Below are 19,429 nucleotides of genomic sequence, written 5' to 3'. Positions count from 1 at the left end.
GTGAGGTATGGAACAGAGGGGTTTGCAGAAACTGACCAGTAATGAGATACGGAACAGGGGTTCGCAGAAACTGACCAGTAGTGAGGTTTGGAACTGCCGGGTTTGCAGAAACTGACCAGTAGTGAGGGATGGAACAGCGGGGTTCACAGAAACTGAGATGGTGTAGAGGACAGACTGCACTGCAAATGCAGAATCCACCACAATGTAGCACACAGACTGCACTGAAAACACAGAATCAACCATGGCGTAGCGCACAGACTGCACTGCAAATACAGAATCCACCACAGTGTAGCGCACAGACTGTACTGCAAATACAGAATCCACCACGGTGTAGCGCACAGACTGCACTGAAAACATAGAATCAACCAAGGTGTAGCGCACAGACTGCACTGCAAATACAGAATTCACCACAGTGTAGCGCACAGACTGTACTGCAAATACAGAATCCACCACGGTGTAGCGCACAGACTGCACTGCAAATACAGAATCCACCACGGTGTAGCGCACAGACTGCACTGCAAATACAGAATCCACCACGCTATAGGGCACAGACTGCACTGCAAATATAAAATCCAACAAGGTGTAGAGCACAGACTGCACTGTAAATACAGAATCCACTGTGGTGTAGCGCGTAGTCTGCGCTGCAAACACAGAAACCACCACAGTGTAGAACACAGACTGCACTGCAAATCCAAAATCCAACAAGGTATAGGGCACAGATTGCACTGCAAATACATAATTCACCACAGTGTAGCGCACAGACTGCACTGCAAACACAGAATTCACCACAGTGTAGCGCACAGACTGCACTGCAAATACAAAATCCAACAAGTTGTAGTGTATTGACTGCAATGCAAATACAGAATCTACCACGGTGTAGCGCACAGACTGCACTGCAAATACAGAGTCCAGCACAGTGTAGCGTGACAGACTGCACTGCAAACACGAAATCCACCACTGTGTAGCTCACAGACTGCACTGCAAATACAGAGTCCACCACAGTGTAGCGCACAGACTGCACTGCAAATACAAAATCTAACAAGGTGTAGTGTGCTTCCCAAAAGTCAACACGCTTTGGTGACACACAAGTGCTACTAAAACTTTACAAATAAAATTAGAGACCTAACTTGGTCCGGTCCCATGCAGTGCGCAATACGGCGAGTAGCAGGTCTGGGATGCAGTGAGGTGTTCGGATACTACGCTCCGTCCAACAGAAGAGAGAAAGGTTTGGTAATTAAGAAAAGTCAAGTCAGTGGGACTGCTCTCCTAAAGAGGATCTTGGCAGCTGGTGTTATTTGGTATACAAAAGAGAGAAAGAGCCAGCTCAAAAACATTTATTAAAACCAACAGGCTGTCAAACTACATTTCCCATGAGTCTGAAAGAGACGGCGAAGCAGTATCTAGGACTAGGGATGGGAGATTCTGTCCCTAGGATGATTCCCATTGGCTCTTCGAGGTTGTGTCTGCCAGCTCTAGCTGTAACTGCAAGGTAACCCTTGAGATGTTTACTCTCATTCTGTGCTCTCAAGTAATGAAACGTAAGGCAGGAATTCAGGACCTCTCACAACCACTTACAACATCCACGTGTTGTGTAGCAGTTGTCAGTGTTATTACAACGTTTCTTATTGTAAAAGTAGATCTGTGTTGTGTTTTTGTCCATCTAACTTCATGCTACAGGCCCCCCACTCTCAGCAGCCAGAGTTCTTTAGGCGTGCAGTGGTCCCCGAGGCAGAGAGAACACGGTTCTTAGACGCCCCGACCAGACAGGGGAGAGTTCCTCATTACGTCTAAACATCAGTGTGAGAAGCTGGCTTAGTAGATGGTGCACACTTATGTAAGTGGGCACCCTGCACTAATCCAGACGACCCTTATGGTGATTTTGGTGGTCTTAGACAACCTTAGAAAGCTCTCTCTAAGTGGTAGCTGTGGAGTGCAGCCTTCAGGCTTAGTCTAGGAGGAGTGTAAAGCAGCTTGTTTTACCAGAGTGCAATCTTATAGTATAGATCAAGGGAAAAAGAACCACACAGTGTATTTATAAAAATAGGTATTTATTATAAGACACTCACTAACACATACAGTTATCACCAGGGGGAGACCAAACCATATACTAAAATAGTGGTGTGCCAACCACGACTTGAGTCAAGACAATACCCAGAAGATGTAGAAGTGCCAGGGACTCAAGGAACCACCCGAGGTAAGTAACCAGGAGCCTGTCCGAGGCTGTGTGCAGAGTGGGAACATGACCGTAAGATCAATGCAAGTCAATTGCTAAGTCGCGGTTGCAATTTTAAAGAAGAAGGACCCTTCCCAGTGGACCCTGAAAAAATACTGTGGAAGACAGAAGGTTGGAGAGCCACCCCACCCATGGATACACTAGGAACCGGGATACCCACACCAGGGAAGCCGGGTGCATAGGTGTGAAGTGGCGTCAGAAACCGTTGTCGAACTCAAAGGAGGACTTCAGGAAGATGCCGCTGCTGAAGAAGGTTAAAGTGTCCTGTGGAACCCAAAGGTAGATTCTAGTCAAGAAGTACCTGCAAGCAGAGGGGACATAGTCTATGCCACTTGGAAGTGACCAGGAGGCCCGGAAGACGAATGCCCACTTACGACGAGTGTTGAAGGAGAGCCAGCAGTGACCTTGAAACTGCAGCTGTGCGGCCAAGGCAACGCTGTGGAAGACCAGGAGCCGTGGATGAGCTGTCCCTCGTCGGATGTCGAGAATTCGGTGCCCTTCGGAAGCACCAACAAGCCATTGCAACTGCAACCAACGTGGAAAGTGAAGAAGGTGCAGTGTCGGGACCAGCAAGGTCCAGGAGACTCACCACAAGCAGGGGAGTCAGGACAGGCCCCGAGCAATCAGAGGAGCCCGTAGAAATCAAAGGAGACCCTCAGAAGGACCCACAGGCCGGAGGCACTGGGGTTGCAAGAGGACCTCGAGCAGCTCACCAAAGATGCAGGCCCACGGTGTAAGTGATGCTGTAGGACAAAGATCTTGGTCACAGGAGATGCTTGAGGTTAGGGCTACTTGGAGCCTGACGATTTTAATGGAAGAAAGCTAACAAGCCTTTGCAACTGCAAGTTGACACGGTGCACAGGGGTTCAGTTCCTGCGGTTTTGACGAGGGATACTGGCCTCAAACTTGGTGAGAGGACAGGGAAGGCCTCGAGGTATGTGAAGAACCACCACCTGTGTTGCTGAGCCTTTCAGAGTCCATGGGAGCAGAGGATCAGCAGACCGGTCAGCTTAGTTGTGGTGCCTGCAGATGCAGGGAAGTGACTCGTTCACTTCATGGGAGATTCCTTTAGATGTCTTGGATGCCCACAGCTCTTGGAAGGTTCCTGTATGGAGCACAGGCACCGATGTTACAGCAGACGAGCAGTGCAACGAGATCAGGAGCAGCAGGAGTCTTCTGAGTTGCAGGCTTGATGCCCAAAGCGAAGTCCAGAGTGCCCAGAAGGTCGAAGAAGAAGTGGTGTCTTGAAATGAATCTTCTAACACAACGAATCTAGGGACCCACCCTCAGGTAAGCCCTTACGTACCCTTAGGAAAGGGTTAGGATGATTCAGGGTTCCCTTCCAAGCGAGGGGTCCAACAGTGGAGAGGATAGTCCCTTGTCTTTTGTCCAGTTTCGCACCAGAGCGGGAGCCAAGGGCTCCCTGAGCTGGTTTGAACTGGACTGTGCAAGGAGGGCACCAAGTGTGACCTTCAAACAGACTGAGTGGCACTGGCAAGCGCTCCCACCCAGCCCCAACACACTAAACCCTGTCTGGGAGGTGGTCACACCTCCCTGTGACAGGATACCTATTGTTCTGCCTTCCCCTGCTCGAGCTCGGCTGAGCAGCAGGAGGACAGAATCGTGTCTCTGGTCGGCAGAAGCCATGTTTTGCTGTCCTGGTCTAGAAGACTGGTACCGGGGACCACTGAGGGCCTACCGGAGGATATTTACAGTGTATGGAATCATAGTGTGGGAGGTATGATTCCAACATGTTTGATACCAAGCATGTCAGGGTTCGTTACAACCAGTTTAGAGATGGTCATCGCATAATGACGCATGGCCACTCTATGTATCCTAATGGCTGATGCACTTACAACCCGGGAGAATGGACTCTGAAGGTTGTAGGGGGTGTCCTTCTCATGCAGGGGCACCCTCACACTTAGAACCGAGCACCCTGCCTTCAGCATTGAAAGGCCTGCTTTAGGGGTGACTTATAGGTTTTAAGTGCATTAACCTTAAATATAGGGGAACCTATATCTTCCGTAAGTGGTGCTAGCATCAGCTTACACAGGCTGCAATGGCAGGCCTGTAGTTACAGTTTGAGTGGTCTCTTTATGGGTGGCATAATACATGCTGCAGCCCATGGGAGACCCCTGGTGTACCTATGCCCTGGGTACCTCAGTACCATAAACTGGGGACTGATGAGGGTACACCAGTGACCAATCCGGGATGTACCTTAGTACTTACTATACTAAAGAAAAGAGAACGACCCCTCAACAAGCCAAGGGGATAGGGTCGGTTAGGGGATAAACATTATATATATATATATATATATATATATATATATATATATATATATATATATATATATATATATATATATACGCGCTCACTCCCAGTTACTTTCAGGAACTCGGAAAAGCACTCAGTAGGACACTCCTGCAGTTATTAAATCTTTTATTGCATGGCGAGCATAAAAAACATGACGTGTTTCGGCTATGCCTTAGTCGAATGTTTAACAAAGTTCGCGCCAAAAAGCAGCATATTTAAAGAGGCATTGTGTGAGTCACATGGTATTACCTTACATGGACAACAAAAGAGGACAATCACCTTAGAAAGTCAGCCGCCATATTGAAAAGCAGTTACCAAGATGTATGGATACAAGTTTCAAATTACTAAACATATATATATAACCAAGTCCTTGGGAAAAAGACGAAGCGAACCCAGAGTATATTCGTGCCAGCGTTTATTCAGTGCCTAACACCATTGCCGCCATTACGCTTTTCAGCCCACGTGGGGCCTTGATCACATGACACGTTTGAGGGCGTGAGGAAAGTATTTAAAGTGCAAATGCTTAGCGTATTTCTAGTTACATCAGGTGTGCTACTTAACAATAGGCATAGAAAACATACTCAGATCGCACCGCAACATAAAATTATGTATGGTAGATCAGATAGCAGAATCAATGTAAAATACATTATTAGAATAATCGTAAAATACGATAATGGAGTACACATTAATGCCTGTAATATAAACAATATATATAAAGATACATGAATACATAAATACATATATATCACTTAATCCTCCACATATTAAATAAAAAGATATGTGAATTCTCAAATATATAAAAGAGCAGTGCCTATATTTATATAGATAAATAAATAAATATCATATAAATAATTGAATGACTGTTTAAAAAGATTTTTGTTAAACATTTGTTCTCTTAGAAATAGTAATGTTATTAATATTATATATACGACATCTCAGTTGTTGACAAAGTTTTCGGAAAATAGGTGACAAATGCCAGCTCTTCCCTCCATTCCTATCCTATTGATGTATGTGCAAAGATGCAAAGCTAAAATACTACAAATATGTGCAAACCACGTGTATAGAACAGTACCCTATAGGTATCTAATCATCAAACATTAAAAGACCATATAGGTCACGGGAGAAGGCAGCATCATAGGTTTGTCTTAATATTATTAAAGATAGGTAACATCTATATAGGTATATATATATTTAGAGGGTTGACATTTCAGGAAGCTTGAAGTCAATTCACCTCTGCATGTTCTCTCTTTAGTTTCCTGTTAGCCCTCATCAGGAACCCCCTCACTGCCCTCCCACAAACATCCGTACCTCAGCCCTGTGGGTAAAGCCATCATTACTCACACAGACGTTGATCAGATCACTCACCATCAACTCCCAGTCTGCGTCATTGATGAGCACCAGGATCCCCGGTCGCCTGGGAACAAAACAGAAAGAGTGAAGGATTATGAGGACAGAAGTCACAAGACCACAAGAGACGAGACCACAGTATGAAAGAAGCAGAATAAGAACCAGATGAGATACAAATAAATGAGATGAGCCACAGGATCATGAGGCCAGAGGACCATAACAGCAAAGGAACTGGAGCCACTGGATAGAAGAGCAAGAGAACAAGACCACAAGAAAAGAGAGGCCACAGCATCAAAGAGCAAGAGAACAAGAGTCACAAGAGAAGAAAGGCCATAGCATCAAAGAGCGAGAGAACAAGAGTCAAAAGAGAAGAGAGGCCACAGCATCAAAGAGCGAGAGAACAAGACCACAAGAGAAGAGAGGCCACGGCATCAAAGAGCTGGAGAACAAAACCCCAGGAGAAGAGGCCACAGCAGAGGCAGAACAAGAACCAGATGAGATACAAATAAATGAGATGAGCCACAGGATCATGAGGCCAGAGGACCATAACAGCAAAGGAACTGGAGCCACTGGATCGAAGAGCAAGAGAACAAGACCACAAGAAAAGAGAGGCCACAGCATCAAAGAGCAAGAGAACAAGAGTCACAAGAGAAGAAAGGCCATAGCATCAAAGAGCGAGAGAACAAGAGTCAAAAGAGAAGAGAGGCCACAGCATCAAAGAGCGAGAGAAAAAGACCACAAGAGAAGAGAGGCCACGGCATCAAAGAGCTGGAGAACAAAACCCCAGGAGAAGAGGCCACAGCAGAGGCAGAACAAGAACCAGATGAGATACAAATAAATGAGATGAGCCACAGGATCATGAGGCCAGAGGACCATAACAGCAAAGGAACTGGAGCCACTGGATCGAAGAGCAAGAGAACAAGACCACAAGAGAAGAGAGGCCACAGCATCAAAGAGCAAGAGAACAAGAGTCACAAGAGAAGAAAGGCCATAGCATCAAAGAGCGAGAGAACAAGAGTCAAAAGAGAAGAGAGGCCACAGCATCAAAGAGCGAGAGAACAAGACCACAAGAGAAGAGAGGCCACGGCATCAAAGAGCTGGAGAACAAAACCCCAGGAGAAGAGGCCACAGCAGAGGCAGAACAAGAACCAGATGAGATACAAATAAATGAGATGAGCCACAGGATCATGAGGCCAGAGGACCATAACAGCAAAGGAACTGGAGTCACGGGATCGAAGAGCAAGAGAACAAGACCACAAGAGAAGAGAGGCCACAGCATCAAAGAGCAAGAGAACAAGAGTTACAAGAGAAGAAAGGCCATAGCATCAAAGAGCGAGAGAACAAGAGTCAAAAGAGAAGAGAGGCCACAGCATCAAAGAGCGAGAGAACAAGACCACAAGAGAAGAGAGGCCACGGCATCAAAGAGCTGGAGAACAAAACCCCAGGAGAAGAGGCCACAGCAGAGGCAGAACAAGAACCAGATTAGATACAAATAAATGAGATGAGCCACAGGATCATGAGGCCAGAGGACCATAACAGCAAAGGAACTGGAGTCACGGGATCGAAGAGCAAGAGAACAAGACCACAAGAGAAGAGAGGCCACAGCATCAAAGAGCAAGAGAACAAGAGTTACAAGAGAAGAAAGGCCATAGCATCAAAGAGCGAGAGAACAAGAGTCAAAAGAGAAGAGAGGCCACAGCATCAAAGAGCGAGAGAACAAGACCACAAGAGAAGAGAGGCCACGGCATCAAAGAGCTGGAGAACAAAACCCCAGGAGAAGAGGCCACAGCAGAGGCAGAACAAGAACCAGATGAGATACAAATAAATGAGATGAGCCACAGGATCATGAGGCCAGAGGACCATAACAGCAAAGGAACTGGAGTCACGGGATCGAAGAGCAAGAGAACAAGACCACAAGAGAAGAGAGGCCACAGCATCAAAGAGCAAGAGAACAAGAGTTACAAGAGAAGAAAGGCCATAGCATCAAAGAGCGAGAGAACAAGAGTCAAAAGAGAAGAGAGGCCACAGCATCAAAGAGCGAGAGAACAAGACCACAAGAGAAGAGAGGCCACGGCATCAAAGAGCTGGAGAACAAAACCCCAGGAGAAGAGGCCACAGCAGAGGCAGAACAAGAACCAGATTAGATACAAATAAATGAGATGAGCCACAGGATCATGAGGCCAGAGGACCATAACAGCAAAGGAACTGGAGTCACGGGATCGAAGAGCAAGAGAACAAGACCACAAGAGAAGAGAGGCCACAGCATCAAAGAGCAAGAGAACAAGAGTTACAAGAGAAGAAAGGCCATAGCATCAAAGAGCGAGAGAACAAGAGTCAAAAGAGAAGAGAGGCCACAGCATCAAAGAGCGAGAGAACAAGACCACAAGAGAAGAGAGGCCACGGCATCAAAGAGCTGGAGAACAAAACCCCAGGAGAAGAGGCCACAGCAGAGGCAGAACAAGAACCAGATGAGATACAAATAAATGAGATGAGCCACAGGATCATGAGGCCAGAGGACCATAACAGCAAAGGAACTGGAGTCACGGGATCGAAGAGCAAGAGAACAAGACCACAAGAGAAGAGAGGCCACAGCATCAAAGAGCAAGAGAACAAGAGTCACAAGAGAAGAAAGGCCATAGCATCAAAGAGCGAGAGAACAAGAGTCAAAAGAGAAGAGAGGCCACAGCATCAAAGAGCGAGAGAACAAGACCACAAGAGATGAGAGGTCACACCATCAAAGAGCTGGAGAACAAGACCCCAAGAGAAGAGGCCACAGCAGAGGCAGAACAAGAACCAGATGAGATACAAATAAATGAGATGAGCCACAGAACCATGAGACCAAGAGCCAGAAGGCCATAACAGTAAAGGAACTGGAGCCACGGGATCAAAGAGCCAGAGAACAAGAGTCACAAGAGAAGAGAGGCCACAGCATGACAGAGGCAGAAAAAGAACCAGATAAGCCACTAGAGAATGAGACGAGGAGCCTCAGGACCATGAGACCAAGAGCCAGAAGACCATAACAGTGAAGGAACTGGAGCCACAAGATCGAAGAGCCAGAGAACAAGAGTCAAAAGTGAAGAGAGGCCACAGCATCAGAGGCTGACCAAAAACAGATGAGCCACAAAATAATGAGACGAGGAGCCACAGTAACATAACAGTGAAAGAACTGGAGCCATGGAATGAAAGAGAGAACAAGAGTCACAAGAGAAGAGAGGCCACAGCATCAGAGGCAGAACAAAAAACAGATGATCCACAAGAGAATGAGACGAGGAGCCTCAGTAACATAACAGCGAAAGAACTGGAGCCATGGGATCAAAGAACGAAAGAACAAGAGTCACCAGACCACAAGAGAAGAGAGGCCACGGCATCCAAGAGAAAGAACAAGAATCAGGTGAGCCGCAAGAGACTACGGTGAGGAGCCACAAGACCATGAGACAAGAGGACGATAACAGCAAAGCAACTGGAGCCACGGGATCAAAGAGCAAGAGAAGAGAGACAACAGTGTGAAGGAGGCAAAACAAGAACCAGATGAGCCACAAGAGAATGAGACGTGGAGCCTCAGGACCATGAGACCAGAGGACTATAACAGCAAAAGAACTGGGGCAACGGGATCAAAGGGCGAGAGAAGAAGAGTCACAAGAGAAGAGAGGCTACAGCATCAAAGAGCGAGAGAATAAGACCACAAGAGAAGAGGCCACAACATCAAGGAGGCAGAACAAGAACCAGATGAGATACAAATGAATGAGACGAGCCACAGAACCATGGGACCAAGAGCCAGTAGGCCATAACAGTTCAGGAACTGGAGCCACGGGATCAAAGAGCGAGAGAACAAGAGTTACAAGTCTGGTCACCGCAGAGCACACTTATAAAGGCTTGTCTCACAATGGTAGTGTTTCTGGGGATCCTTTTTCCACCCAGAAAATGGAGGGAAGTGTATATTTGAATTGCATAATGATATTTTGGGGGGGTGGGGGGGGGTGTCTGTGTGTCTGTCTGTCTGTGGGGACGGATTCAACGGGCTTCACGAGCGTTTGTTATGTTTTTATATAAATCTGTACGCATGGGAGCGTGCTTAATCCAACAACTACTATTAGTACGTGAATATTGCATGAATGGGGTCCTCGTGAATCAATCATTCAGTGAGAATGGTTTACTGGTATTTATACGTGCTGAGCATAGTCTTGACCAAGGACAACTATTATTACTACGAGCTACTTGCAGTTATAGTATAGATGCATGAACTGGGTGTGTTGTGTCTTTCGAGACGCTTGTTAGTAACGTGCTTTGTACCGCCTGATTTCTGATGAATGTCAGGCAACCTATTGTGCGCCTGACATGATGGTAAACATGGATTACTCTATATGAAACATACTTGTTGACCATTTATAATGTCTTTGAACCCTGATTTCAATAGTGTGCGACTACTGAGGACACCGTCCCTATCTCTGTTTAAGAAGCCTCCATCCGCTATAATCTAGGGTAAGATAGCAAGCTAGTACCAGTAGTTTAGCATCTCCATGCATGGTTTTGCCTTTTCTCATTATAGCGCATGTATCATGCGCTACTTTTATGCATGGTGTATTCTCTAATCATGTGTGCTGTGTATGCTGTGGTTTTGCTGTGCAGAGTCGCTTGCATACCACTTTCCGGTTCTTTCTTCTGAAACAAACAAACAAGGGTAGTCCCTTGGCTTATTGATTAATACTGTGACCGTACATTTTGTTTATCATGATTATGTATTTCTTTACGTGCGCTCTCAGGTGGGACTCACCTGAGCACATTCAGTATTTTTTGTATCCTCCTCACCTTATACAGCAGGCGAATATGCCTCCAGAGTGAGTTAGGGATCCCTGGCCCTGAGGAATGCCCCAGACCCGTATGGGCTTGGAGGATGGGCAGAAACATGTTGGCCTACTTTTTATGGCGGTATGAGTGATTGCTCTCGCATTACCGCCTCACAACCTTTTTTAACCTCACCTAATGTACCCCCTAATAAAGGTAAACAGCCGGGAGACATTGAGGTATTTTTAATTGCACTGAGCTGGACGCCTTCACTGTCCAGGAGCTTTTATCAACAGGAGGTTGAGCCTGTCCTTCAAGGGTAGAGAGAGGCTGATAATGATGAGGCATGACACAACATTGTGTGTGAGGCTTCCTCTTCATAAGGATGGCCTTCCCTTCCCCTCCCCTTCCCCTTCAGCACTCACTCAGGGCTTCTGTGGCAGTCCAAGTGTGACTAATTGAATATTTCTTCAGGCAAGAACACTCTTTGTGCTTTCTACCTGTAGCTGAGCGTAGCGCAGTTCCACTTACACGGACTCGCCTTGAATGAAGAGCTCCGGCCTTTCCTTCAGCAGGTTCTCCCGGATCCACATCAGCAGGTGCCGGACATCCCCTGAGGAAGGAAATCAATGGCAGATTGAATTGAAGGTCTGGGTATCACCTTACTGGACTGTGTCCAGCTGCACTGACCCCCTGACCCGCCACTGTGTACTGCTCTACCACTCCAAACCCTTCAACCAATCTCTTCCCTTAACCACATATTCACAAAGCTTTGAATCTGCTGCATAATGTCCGTATTCAAAAAACCGCCTCCCAACTATCGGTCTTTTTCCCAAATTATCTTCTTGTGGAAGAGGTGTGGCGCCGCGACCAGGGTGACTGACTCCGGAATCTGGGGATCACGGTTCGATCCCCGGCACCAGCGGCAGATTAGTCCAGCACCATGTGACTCTGGGCAATAGCTTGCTTAATCTTCCCGACGGACCCCAGTGCCTAGAGACCCTTACGGGTGATTGTTCGCGCTTTACAAATGTGGATTATTATTATTGTAAAGTTTTCGAATATGCCAGGCTAGCTCACTTTCACTCTTACCTTCCACAACTTACTCTCGCCTCCAAGTATGGATTCGTTCAACTCCATTCCATCAACAGTGCTCTTACACAAGTGCACAACTTTCTCACCAGCGCACATCGTAGGCATCTCTCCTCAATCCCAATGTTGCACACGCTGTTAGCAGCACTTGATAGAGTCCCCCACGCTGGCCATCCTCACCTCCCCAAGTACCAGCAGCACAGTAACTGGCTTGTTCTCCTCAGATCTCACGGATTGTTACTTTACAGTATGTGGCGCTTGGTGCACCAGTCACCCATGTCTTACTGGAAGGTGTCTGCAAGGGCTCAGTCCTGGAGCCATCTCCCTCGATGGCATCATCTCGTACTTCAGGTTCTTTGATGGTGAAAAAATCTGCTTCCGAACCTCTCACCTTCTATCTCGAATCACAGATTGCCTGACACTCCTCCTCTGCTGGATGGCCCTCTGCACTTTTATACGTAAAGACTCAAAGCCTGTAGACTGAAAACGAATCCACTTTCCATCGCCCACCGCTTCAATATCACACTTACATCGATCTCCAAGGCCAGGATGGTCTAAGCTGCTCTTCCCCTCTTCCTCAAGCAGATGCCAAGGCATGCTGTCACAAGGTCCCACAGAGGATTGTCCAGAGCTCTCCTCCCACACTGACACGTGCCCACTATGTTTATGCACAGGCTCAGCAATAGTCCCCTATTCAGTCTCTGCAGAACTCTTCTGTCCATCCTTGACGAATTCACCAACATTGCTACCGTCACACTCTCTACCGTCCCAGGCAAACACTCTCTCTCCTTACCACCACACCACCTAGCGGCTGCAGACCACCTAAATGCCCTTTTTAGGTCTCGGCCTGGCGAAAAGCAGCACATGCGCTGCTCTGCCATGCAGAGGACTTTTGGAATCGATACTATTCCAGCGTGCACGCGCGGAGACAAACAAGACAAAAGATGTGCACGCGGGTATTGGCCCCTTTACTGGCGGCGTGACAGTCAGTGGATTTTTTTTTCTCGCCGCCAGTAAAGCCAGTCCCCGCTGCACATCTTCTGTCCCACCGAATCCATAAGCTCTGCGCCTTTTAAATGCCCAAACAAAATGAATACCGTGCCATAGTGCCTCAAGATTGTAGCCGAGATACAGCTGCGAGGTGCGCCTTGAAAAGGCGCTTTGTGATGTAATGCTATTTACGTATCCGCTTCTTTTTTAAATCATCGTGAACACGATGGACATTCTCACGTCCATACAGTTCTATTCTTCCGCACTGATGGTCACAAATATCCACCTGTATGTCTCGGTCTGTTATTCGTCATCTGTTTCCAATGGTACCAGCAGGTGCGCGCGCAGCCCTGCTCCCTTCCGAGCCGCTTCAATGTTCGTTTCAGCATTTCCACGCGCGATTTCGGAGGGCGTTTTCTTTCTAGTTCACAAGGCAGTTAAAGACAGCACGGCACGTAGCTGCCAAGGTCTGTGTGAGACCCCCTCTACCCCCCCCCCCCCCCCATTTAGCAGCTTGTCAGTCGGGGCATTAGGATGCAACCCTGCCACCTGTGAACCGCTCTATACTGCCACAAGACTATCCCAACACTCATAATTAGGAAGTGTTCATGAGTACACAGTTTGTGTTTTCATGAGCACTGGTCGGGAGTGCTGATTTTGATCAGTGTTGCACAGTGCTTCTTTGATCAGGATTGTGGCTATGGCTACCATTGGTGCAGTGGCACCGGGGCCTAGAGGCCCACTAAACCCTGATTGCTGTATGTTTTGATTCACACAGTTACGGTGTCAATTTCTTGCTTTGCCTTGGGGCACATTGCACTCGCTCCGCCACCGACCCACAATGCGACGGGGGTCAATTTGCGCTTCAGCTTTTGCCTGAAGCTTTGGTTTGCTTAGTGCTGGTGAAAATAAGCAGTGTGTTAGCTGTGACTGCACCAGTTGTGACACTGAGCTGGATGATTGTGCTTGTGAGGTTGAATGTATTTGGCTGTGCCATAGCGAGGTTGCCACAACGCAGAAGGGTCAAAGACTCGTGGGTAGTATGCACATATGAAAAGTGTAAGGAAATGCCTTTTTGTTTGTTCACCCCCAGGTGTTTGTTGACTGACTACTGTTCTAAGGTCTGCTAACCAGACCACTGCCCTGGCCCCCAAAACGTGTTTCATTGGCTGTACACAATTGGCATAGGCTAACTTCACTGAGTTCCTAGTATTTGGTACCCAGGGCATGTAAGTTAGTCACCCCAGGGATTGAATCACTGGTTGTGCCACCCTGGGTATGACCCAGGTGAAATGGCATCCTGGTCCGCCATTGCACACTGGAAGAGCAGTTTTAACTGCTAGTCCGACAATGCTATGTAAAGCAACGGCAAAGCCAAACCTTCCCCCTACAATATGTGCAAGATATCCCTGTGGCAGGCCTACCACTGAGAGGACTTCCAAGCACGTTGACCTTGTGACCAGGACCACCACACCCCCTTTGTGAACTGAAGAGCAGCTGCGTGAAGACAACCCATTCCCCGGTCTCCTGCATCTACAGTATCCTTGAGCATCTTCAACATCCTGCATCCCTCACATCAGGACCACTTCCATGAATCCCCTGACACCGGCTCAGCATCCACAGCATCCCTGAGCATCTTCAACATCCTGCATCCCTCGCATCAGGACCACTTCCATGAATCCCCTGACACCGGCTCAGCATCCACAGCATCCCTGAGCATCTTCAACATCCTGCATCCCTTGCATCAGGACCACTTCCATGATTCCCCTGACACCGGCTCAGAATCCACAGCATCATTGAGCATCTTCAGCATCCTGCATCCCTTGCATCAGGACCACTTCCATGATTCCCCTGACACCGGCTCAGCATCCACAGCATCCCTGAGCATCTTCAACATCCTGCATCCCTTGCATCAGGACCACTTCCATGATTCCCCTGACACCGGCTCAGCATCCACAGCATCCTTGAGCATCTTCAGCATCCAGCATCCCTTGCATCAGGACCACTTCCATGATTCCCCTGACACCGGCTCAGCATCCACAGCATCCTTGAGCATCTTCAACATCCTGCATCCCTTGCATCAGGACCACTTCCATGATTCCCCTGACACCGGCTCAGCATCCACAGCATCCTTGAGCATCTTCAGCATCCTGCATCCCTTGCATCAGGACCACTTTCATGAGTCCCCTGACACCGGCTCAGCATCCACGGCATCCTTGAGCATCTTCAACATCTTGCATCCCTTGCATCAGGACCACTTCCATGATTCCCCTGACACCGGCTCAGCATGCACAGCATCCAGGAGCATCTTCACCATCCTGCATCCTTTGCATCGGGACCACTTCCATGATTCCCCTGACACCGGCTCAGCATGCACAGCATCCAGGAGCATCTTCACCATCCTGCATCCTTTGCATCGGGACCACTCCCATGAATCCCCTGACACCGGCTCAGCATCCACAGCATCCTTGAGCATATTCAACATCCTGCATCCCTTGCATCAGGACCACGCCCATGAATCCCCTCACACCGGCTCAGCATCCACAGCATCATTGAGCATCTTCAGCATCCTGCATCCCTTGCATCAGGACCACTTCCATGAATCCCCTCACACCGGCTCAGCATCCCTGAGCATCTTCAGCATCCTGCATCCCTTGCATCAGGACCACTTCCATGAATCCCCTCACACCGGGTCAGCATCCACAGCATCCTGCATCCCTTGCATCAGGACCACTTCCATGAATGCCCTCACACCGGCTCAGCATCCACAGCATCCCTGAGCATATTCAGCATCCTGCATCCCTTGCATCAGGACCACTTCCATGAATCCCCTCACACTGGCTCAGCATCCACAGCATCCCTCAGCATCTTCGGCATCCTGCATCCCTTGCATCAGGACCACTTCCATGAATCCCCTGACACCGGCTCAGCATCCACAGCATCATTGAGCATCTTCAGCATCCTGCATCCCTTGCATCAGGACCACTTTCATGAATCCCCTGACACCGGCTCAGCATCCACAGCATCCCTCAGCATCTTCAGCATCCTGCATCCCTTGCATCAGGACCACTTCCATGAATCCCCTGACACCGGCTCAGCATCCACAGCACGCTTTAGCATCTTCAGGCTCCTGTATCACTTGCATCAGGACCACTTCCATGAATCCCCTCACACCGGCTCAGCGTCCACAGCATCCTTGAGCATCTTCAGCATCCTGCATCCCTTGCATCAGGACCACTTCCATGAATCTCCTCACACCGGCTCAGCATCCACAGCATCCCTGAGCATCTTCAGCATCCTGCATCCCTTGCATCAGGACCACTTCCATGAATCCCCTGACACCGGCTCAGCATCCACAGCATCATTGAGCATCTTCAGCATCCTGCATCCCGTGCATCAGGACCACTTCCATGAATCCCCTCACACCGGCTCAGCATCCACAGCATCCTTGAGCATCTTGAGCATCCTGCATCCCTTGCATCAGGACCACGCCCATGAATCCCCTCACACCGGCTCAGCATCCACAGCATCCTATGAGCATCTTCAGCATCCTGCATCCCTTGCATCAGGACCACTTCCATGAATCCCCTCACACCGGCTCAGCATCCACAGCATCCCTGAGCATCTTCAGCATCCTGCATCCCTTGCATCAGGACCACTTCCATGAATCCCCTCACACCGGCTCAGCATCCACAGCATCCTTGAGCATCTTCAACATCCTGCATCCCTTGCATCAGGACCACTTCCATGAATCCCCTGACACCGGCTCAGCATCCCTGAGCATCTTCAGCATCCTGCATCCCATGCATCAGGACCACGCCCATGATTCCCCTAACACAGGCTCAGCATCCCTGAGCATCTCCAGCATCCTGCATCCCATGCATCAGGACCACGCCCATGATTCCCCTAACACCGGCTCAGCATCCCTGAGCATCTCCAGCATCCTGCATCCCTTGCATCAGGACCACTTCCATGAATCGCCTGACACCGGCTCAGCATCCACAGCATCCCTGAGCATCTTCAGCATCCTGCATCCCTTGCATCAGGACCACTTCCATGAATCCCCTCACACCGGCTCAGCATCCACAGCATCCCTGAGCATCTTCAGCATCCTGCATCCCTTGCATCAGGACCACTTCCATGAATCCCCTGACACCGGCTCAGCATCCACAGCATCCCTGAGCATCTTCAGCATCCTGCATCCCTTGCATCAGGACCACTTCCATGAATCCCCTCACACCGGCTCAGCATCCACAGCATCCTTGAGCATCTTCAGCATCCTGCATCCCTTGCATCAGGACCACTTCCATGAATCTCCTCACACCGGCTCAGCATCCACAGCATCCCTGAGCATCTTCAGCATCCTGCATCCCTTGCATCAGGACCACTTCCATGAATCCCCTCACACCGGCTCAGCATCCACAGCATCCTTGAGCATCTTCAGCATCCTGCATCCCTTGCATCAGGACCACTTTCATGAATCCCCTGACACCGGCTCAGCATCCACAGCATCCCTGAGCATCTTCAGCATCCTGCATCCCTTGCATCAGGACCACTTCCATGAATCCCCTCACACCGGCTCAGCATCCACAGCATCCCTGAGCATCTTCAGCATCCTGCATCCCTTGCATCAGGACCACTTCCACAAGTCCCCCTGACACCAGCTCAGCATCCACAGCATCCTTGAGCATCTTCAGCATTCTTCATACCTTGCATCAGGACCACTTGCATGGAAATCGATTGTAAACGAGATAAAGTTCCTGGAGAGAGCTTCACCTGTACATTTAACTTTTTTGAGGACCTTGCTTGTTCCTCAGTGTGGCTCCTTAATGGAGTTGCTTCCCTAAAGTGACCACTACAATCAGCGTAACTTGGTACCTTGTAAATTCTATCTCTCTGGAATCCTCTGGATTGTATTCATTGGACCACAATTTGTAAGTATTATAGACACCGCGATGAATAAAATCCAGAGCATTTCAGAGAGAATTTACAAGGTAACAGTAAATCAAAGCATCTCTTAACTACAAACGAGCATTGGCAGATCCAACAAATTTCTCATGGAGAAACTTTTCACCAAAAGTTATGCTGATTGTTGTGGTCACTTTAGGGAAGCAACTCCATTAAGCTGGTTGGGAGAGATTGCTCACCTGATGAGAGCAGAGCCCTACCCACATGAGGGAAGCCCAGAGCCACCTCATTCAACCAGGAAGGGGTATCTGAGATGTTACCACCCTCAAAGGTTGGAGGGTGACTTGATAGCAATATGCTAGGGCACAAGAGGGGACATTCAGTGTGCTCAAAGGCACCCACTGGTAAATTTATTTTTATTTGAAAGTTTTCATATAACGCGAACATAACCCATCAGGGTATTGTAGCGCTGTACATGAAAGCAAGCAATATAACCAGGAGAAGAATAAAGAATAGTCCTGGTCATGGGAGGTACACAGCAGTATAAAATACATTGTTGGACATTACAAAACAGTGCAGTCAACGGGAAGTACAGAATGTTTGGGTGGTTTCAGGACTATTATTGCAGTAGCTATTCAGGAACAACCCTTTGACTTTATTTAATGTGGCGATCGAGGGGTTAGTTCTGATTTCGGGAGGAAGAGTTCCATATTCTTAGAGCAAGACCAGAGAAGGATTGGTTGTAAGGTTATTTTTGGCATTTTTGAGGCTTCGGCAGTAGATTATTCAAACTTCTTAGGGCTTGGATCAAACCAGATAGTTACGTTTTTTTGCCAGGTAGACTGAGGTGTTGTAGTGTAGTGCTTTGTGTCAGGCAGGCTATCTTGAAACAAATCCTTGCTTTGAGAGGGAGCCACTTGAGTTGAATTTTAGGTCCGGCTTGATGTGATCACGTTTTCTAGAACCTGCGAGTCTGGCAGCAGAGTTCAGAGCTGCCCTAAAGGTGCCAGACTAGCTTTGGGAACCCCAGCCAGGGTCACAATTCCATAATCCAAGCGGGAAATAACCAGGCGCTGGACTGCTAACTACATATCATCAGGAGGCTGGAATGGTTTGATTTTCCTTAAAGTATTGGGTTGGTGATTGGCCTGGCTCCTAGTTGTTGCACTGATGTGGTCTTTCATGCTTGGGTGTTTGTCCAGTGTTATGCCTAAAGACCTGGTGGAATACACGTGGAGTGCAATTGAAGGTTGTTGGCAGTCTGAGCCAGTCTTGAATGGGGGTAGGATGACTGTGGGGGGTAATCAGTGGGAATTCTGTCTTGAGGGTATTTAGCATAAGGTGATTGTGAGTTAGCCAATGTTGAGTTTTCACAAGGGCAGAGTTAAGAGTTTTGATCTCGTCAGGTGAGGACATTTATAGGTATATTTGAGTGTAGTCTGTGTACATGTGATATATGTTTGAACGGTTCAGAATTTCAGTAAATGGTTCCATGTACAGGTTGAAGAGCGTGGGTAATAGTGCAGATCCTTGAGGGACCCCTATTGAGACTGGTGTGGTGTTATAAAGGGAATGGTTGACAATATTGTCTGTCATCTAGTGTGTAGGAATTAGGCAAACCAACTAAAAACGATGCCTGATAACCCCATCCTTTTTTTAAAAAGATCAATCTGGTTATGTATGACCGTTATCCAGGAGAATAAGTAGGCAGCTTTTATTCCGCTCAAGAAATGTGAGCGCCATCAGTAATGTCGGGGCAGATTC

The 19,429-nt window shown here is 48.2% G+C and overlaps 1 protein-coding gene across 3 annotated transcripts in view; it reads right to left on the bottom strand.

Moving 5' to 3' along the window:
- Positions 1-19,429, bottom strand: part of URM1 (ubiquitin related modifier 1) — a 156,333-nt gene that overhangs the window by 12,595 nt on the left and 124,309 nt on the right. For all 3 annotated transcript variants that reach the window (XM_085614121.1, XM_085614122.1, XM_085614123.1), the window contains 2 exons: positions 11,207-11,288; positions 5,912-5,960 (listed from right to left, as the gene is read on the bottom strand). In XM_085614121.1, coding sequence (XP_085470247.1) covers positions 5,912-5,960; positions 11,207-11,288 — 131 coding nt within the window. The remainder of the gene's footprint in view (positions 1-5,911; positions 5,961-11,206; positions 11,289-19,429) is intronic.

This window comes from Triturus cristatus, chromosome 1_2, assembly GCF_964204655.1.
Source record: "Triturus cristatus chromosome 1_2, aTriCri1.1, whole genome shotgun sequence".
Lineage (NCBI taxonomy): Eukaryota > Metazoa > Chordata > Amphibia > Caudata > Salamandridae > Triturus > Triturus cristatus.
The sequence above is the reverse complement of the archived record's forward strand: the minus strand, read 5'-3'. Positions and strand labels throughout refer to the sequence as shown.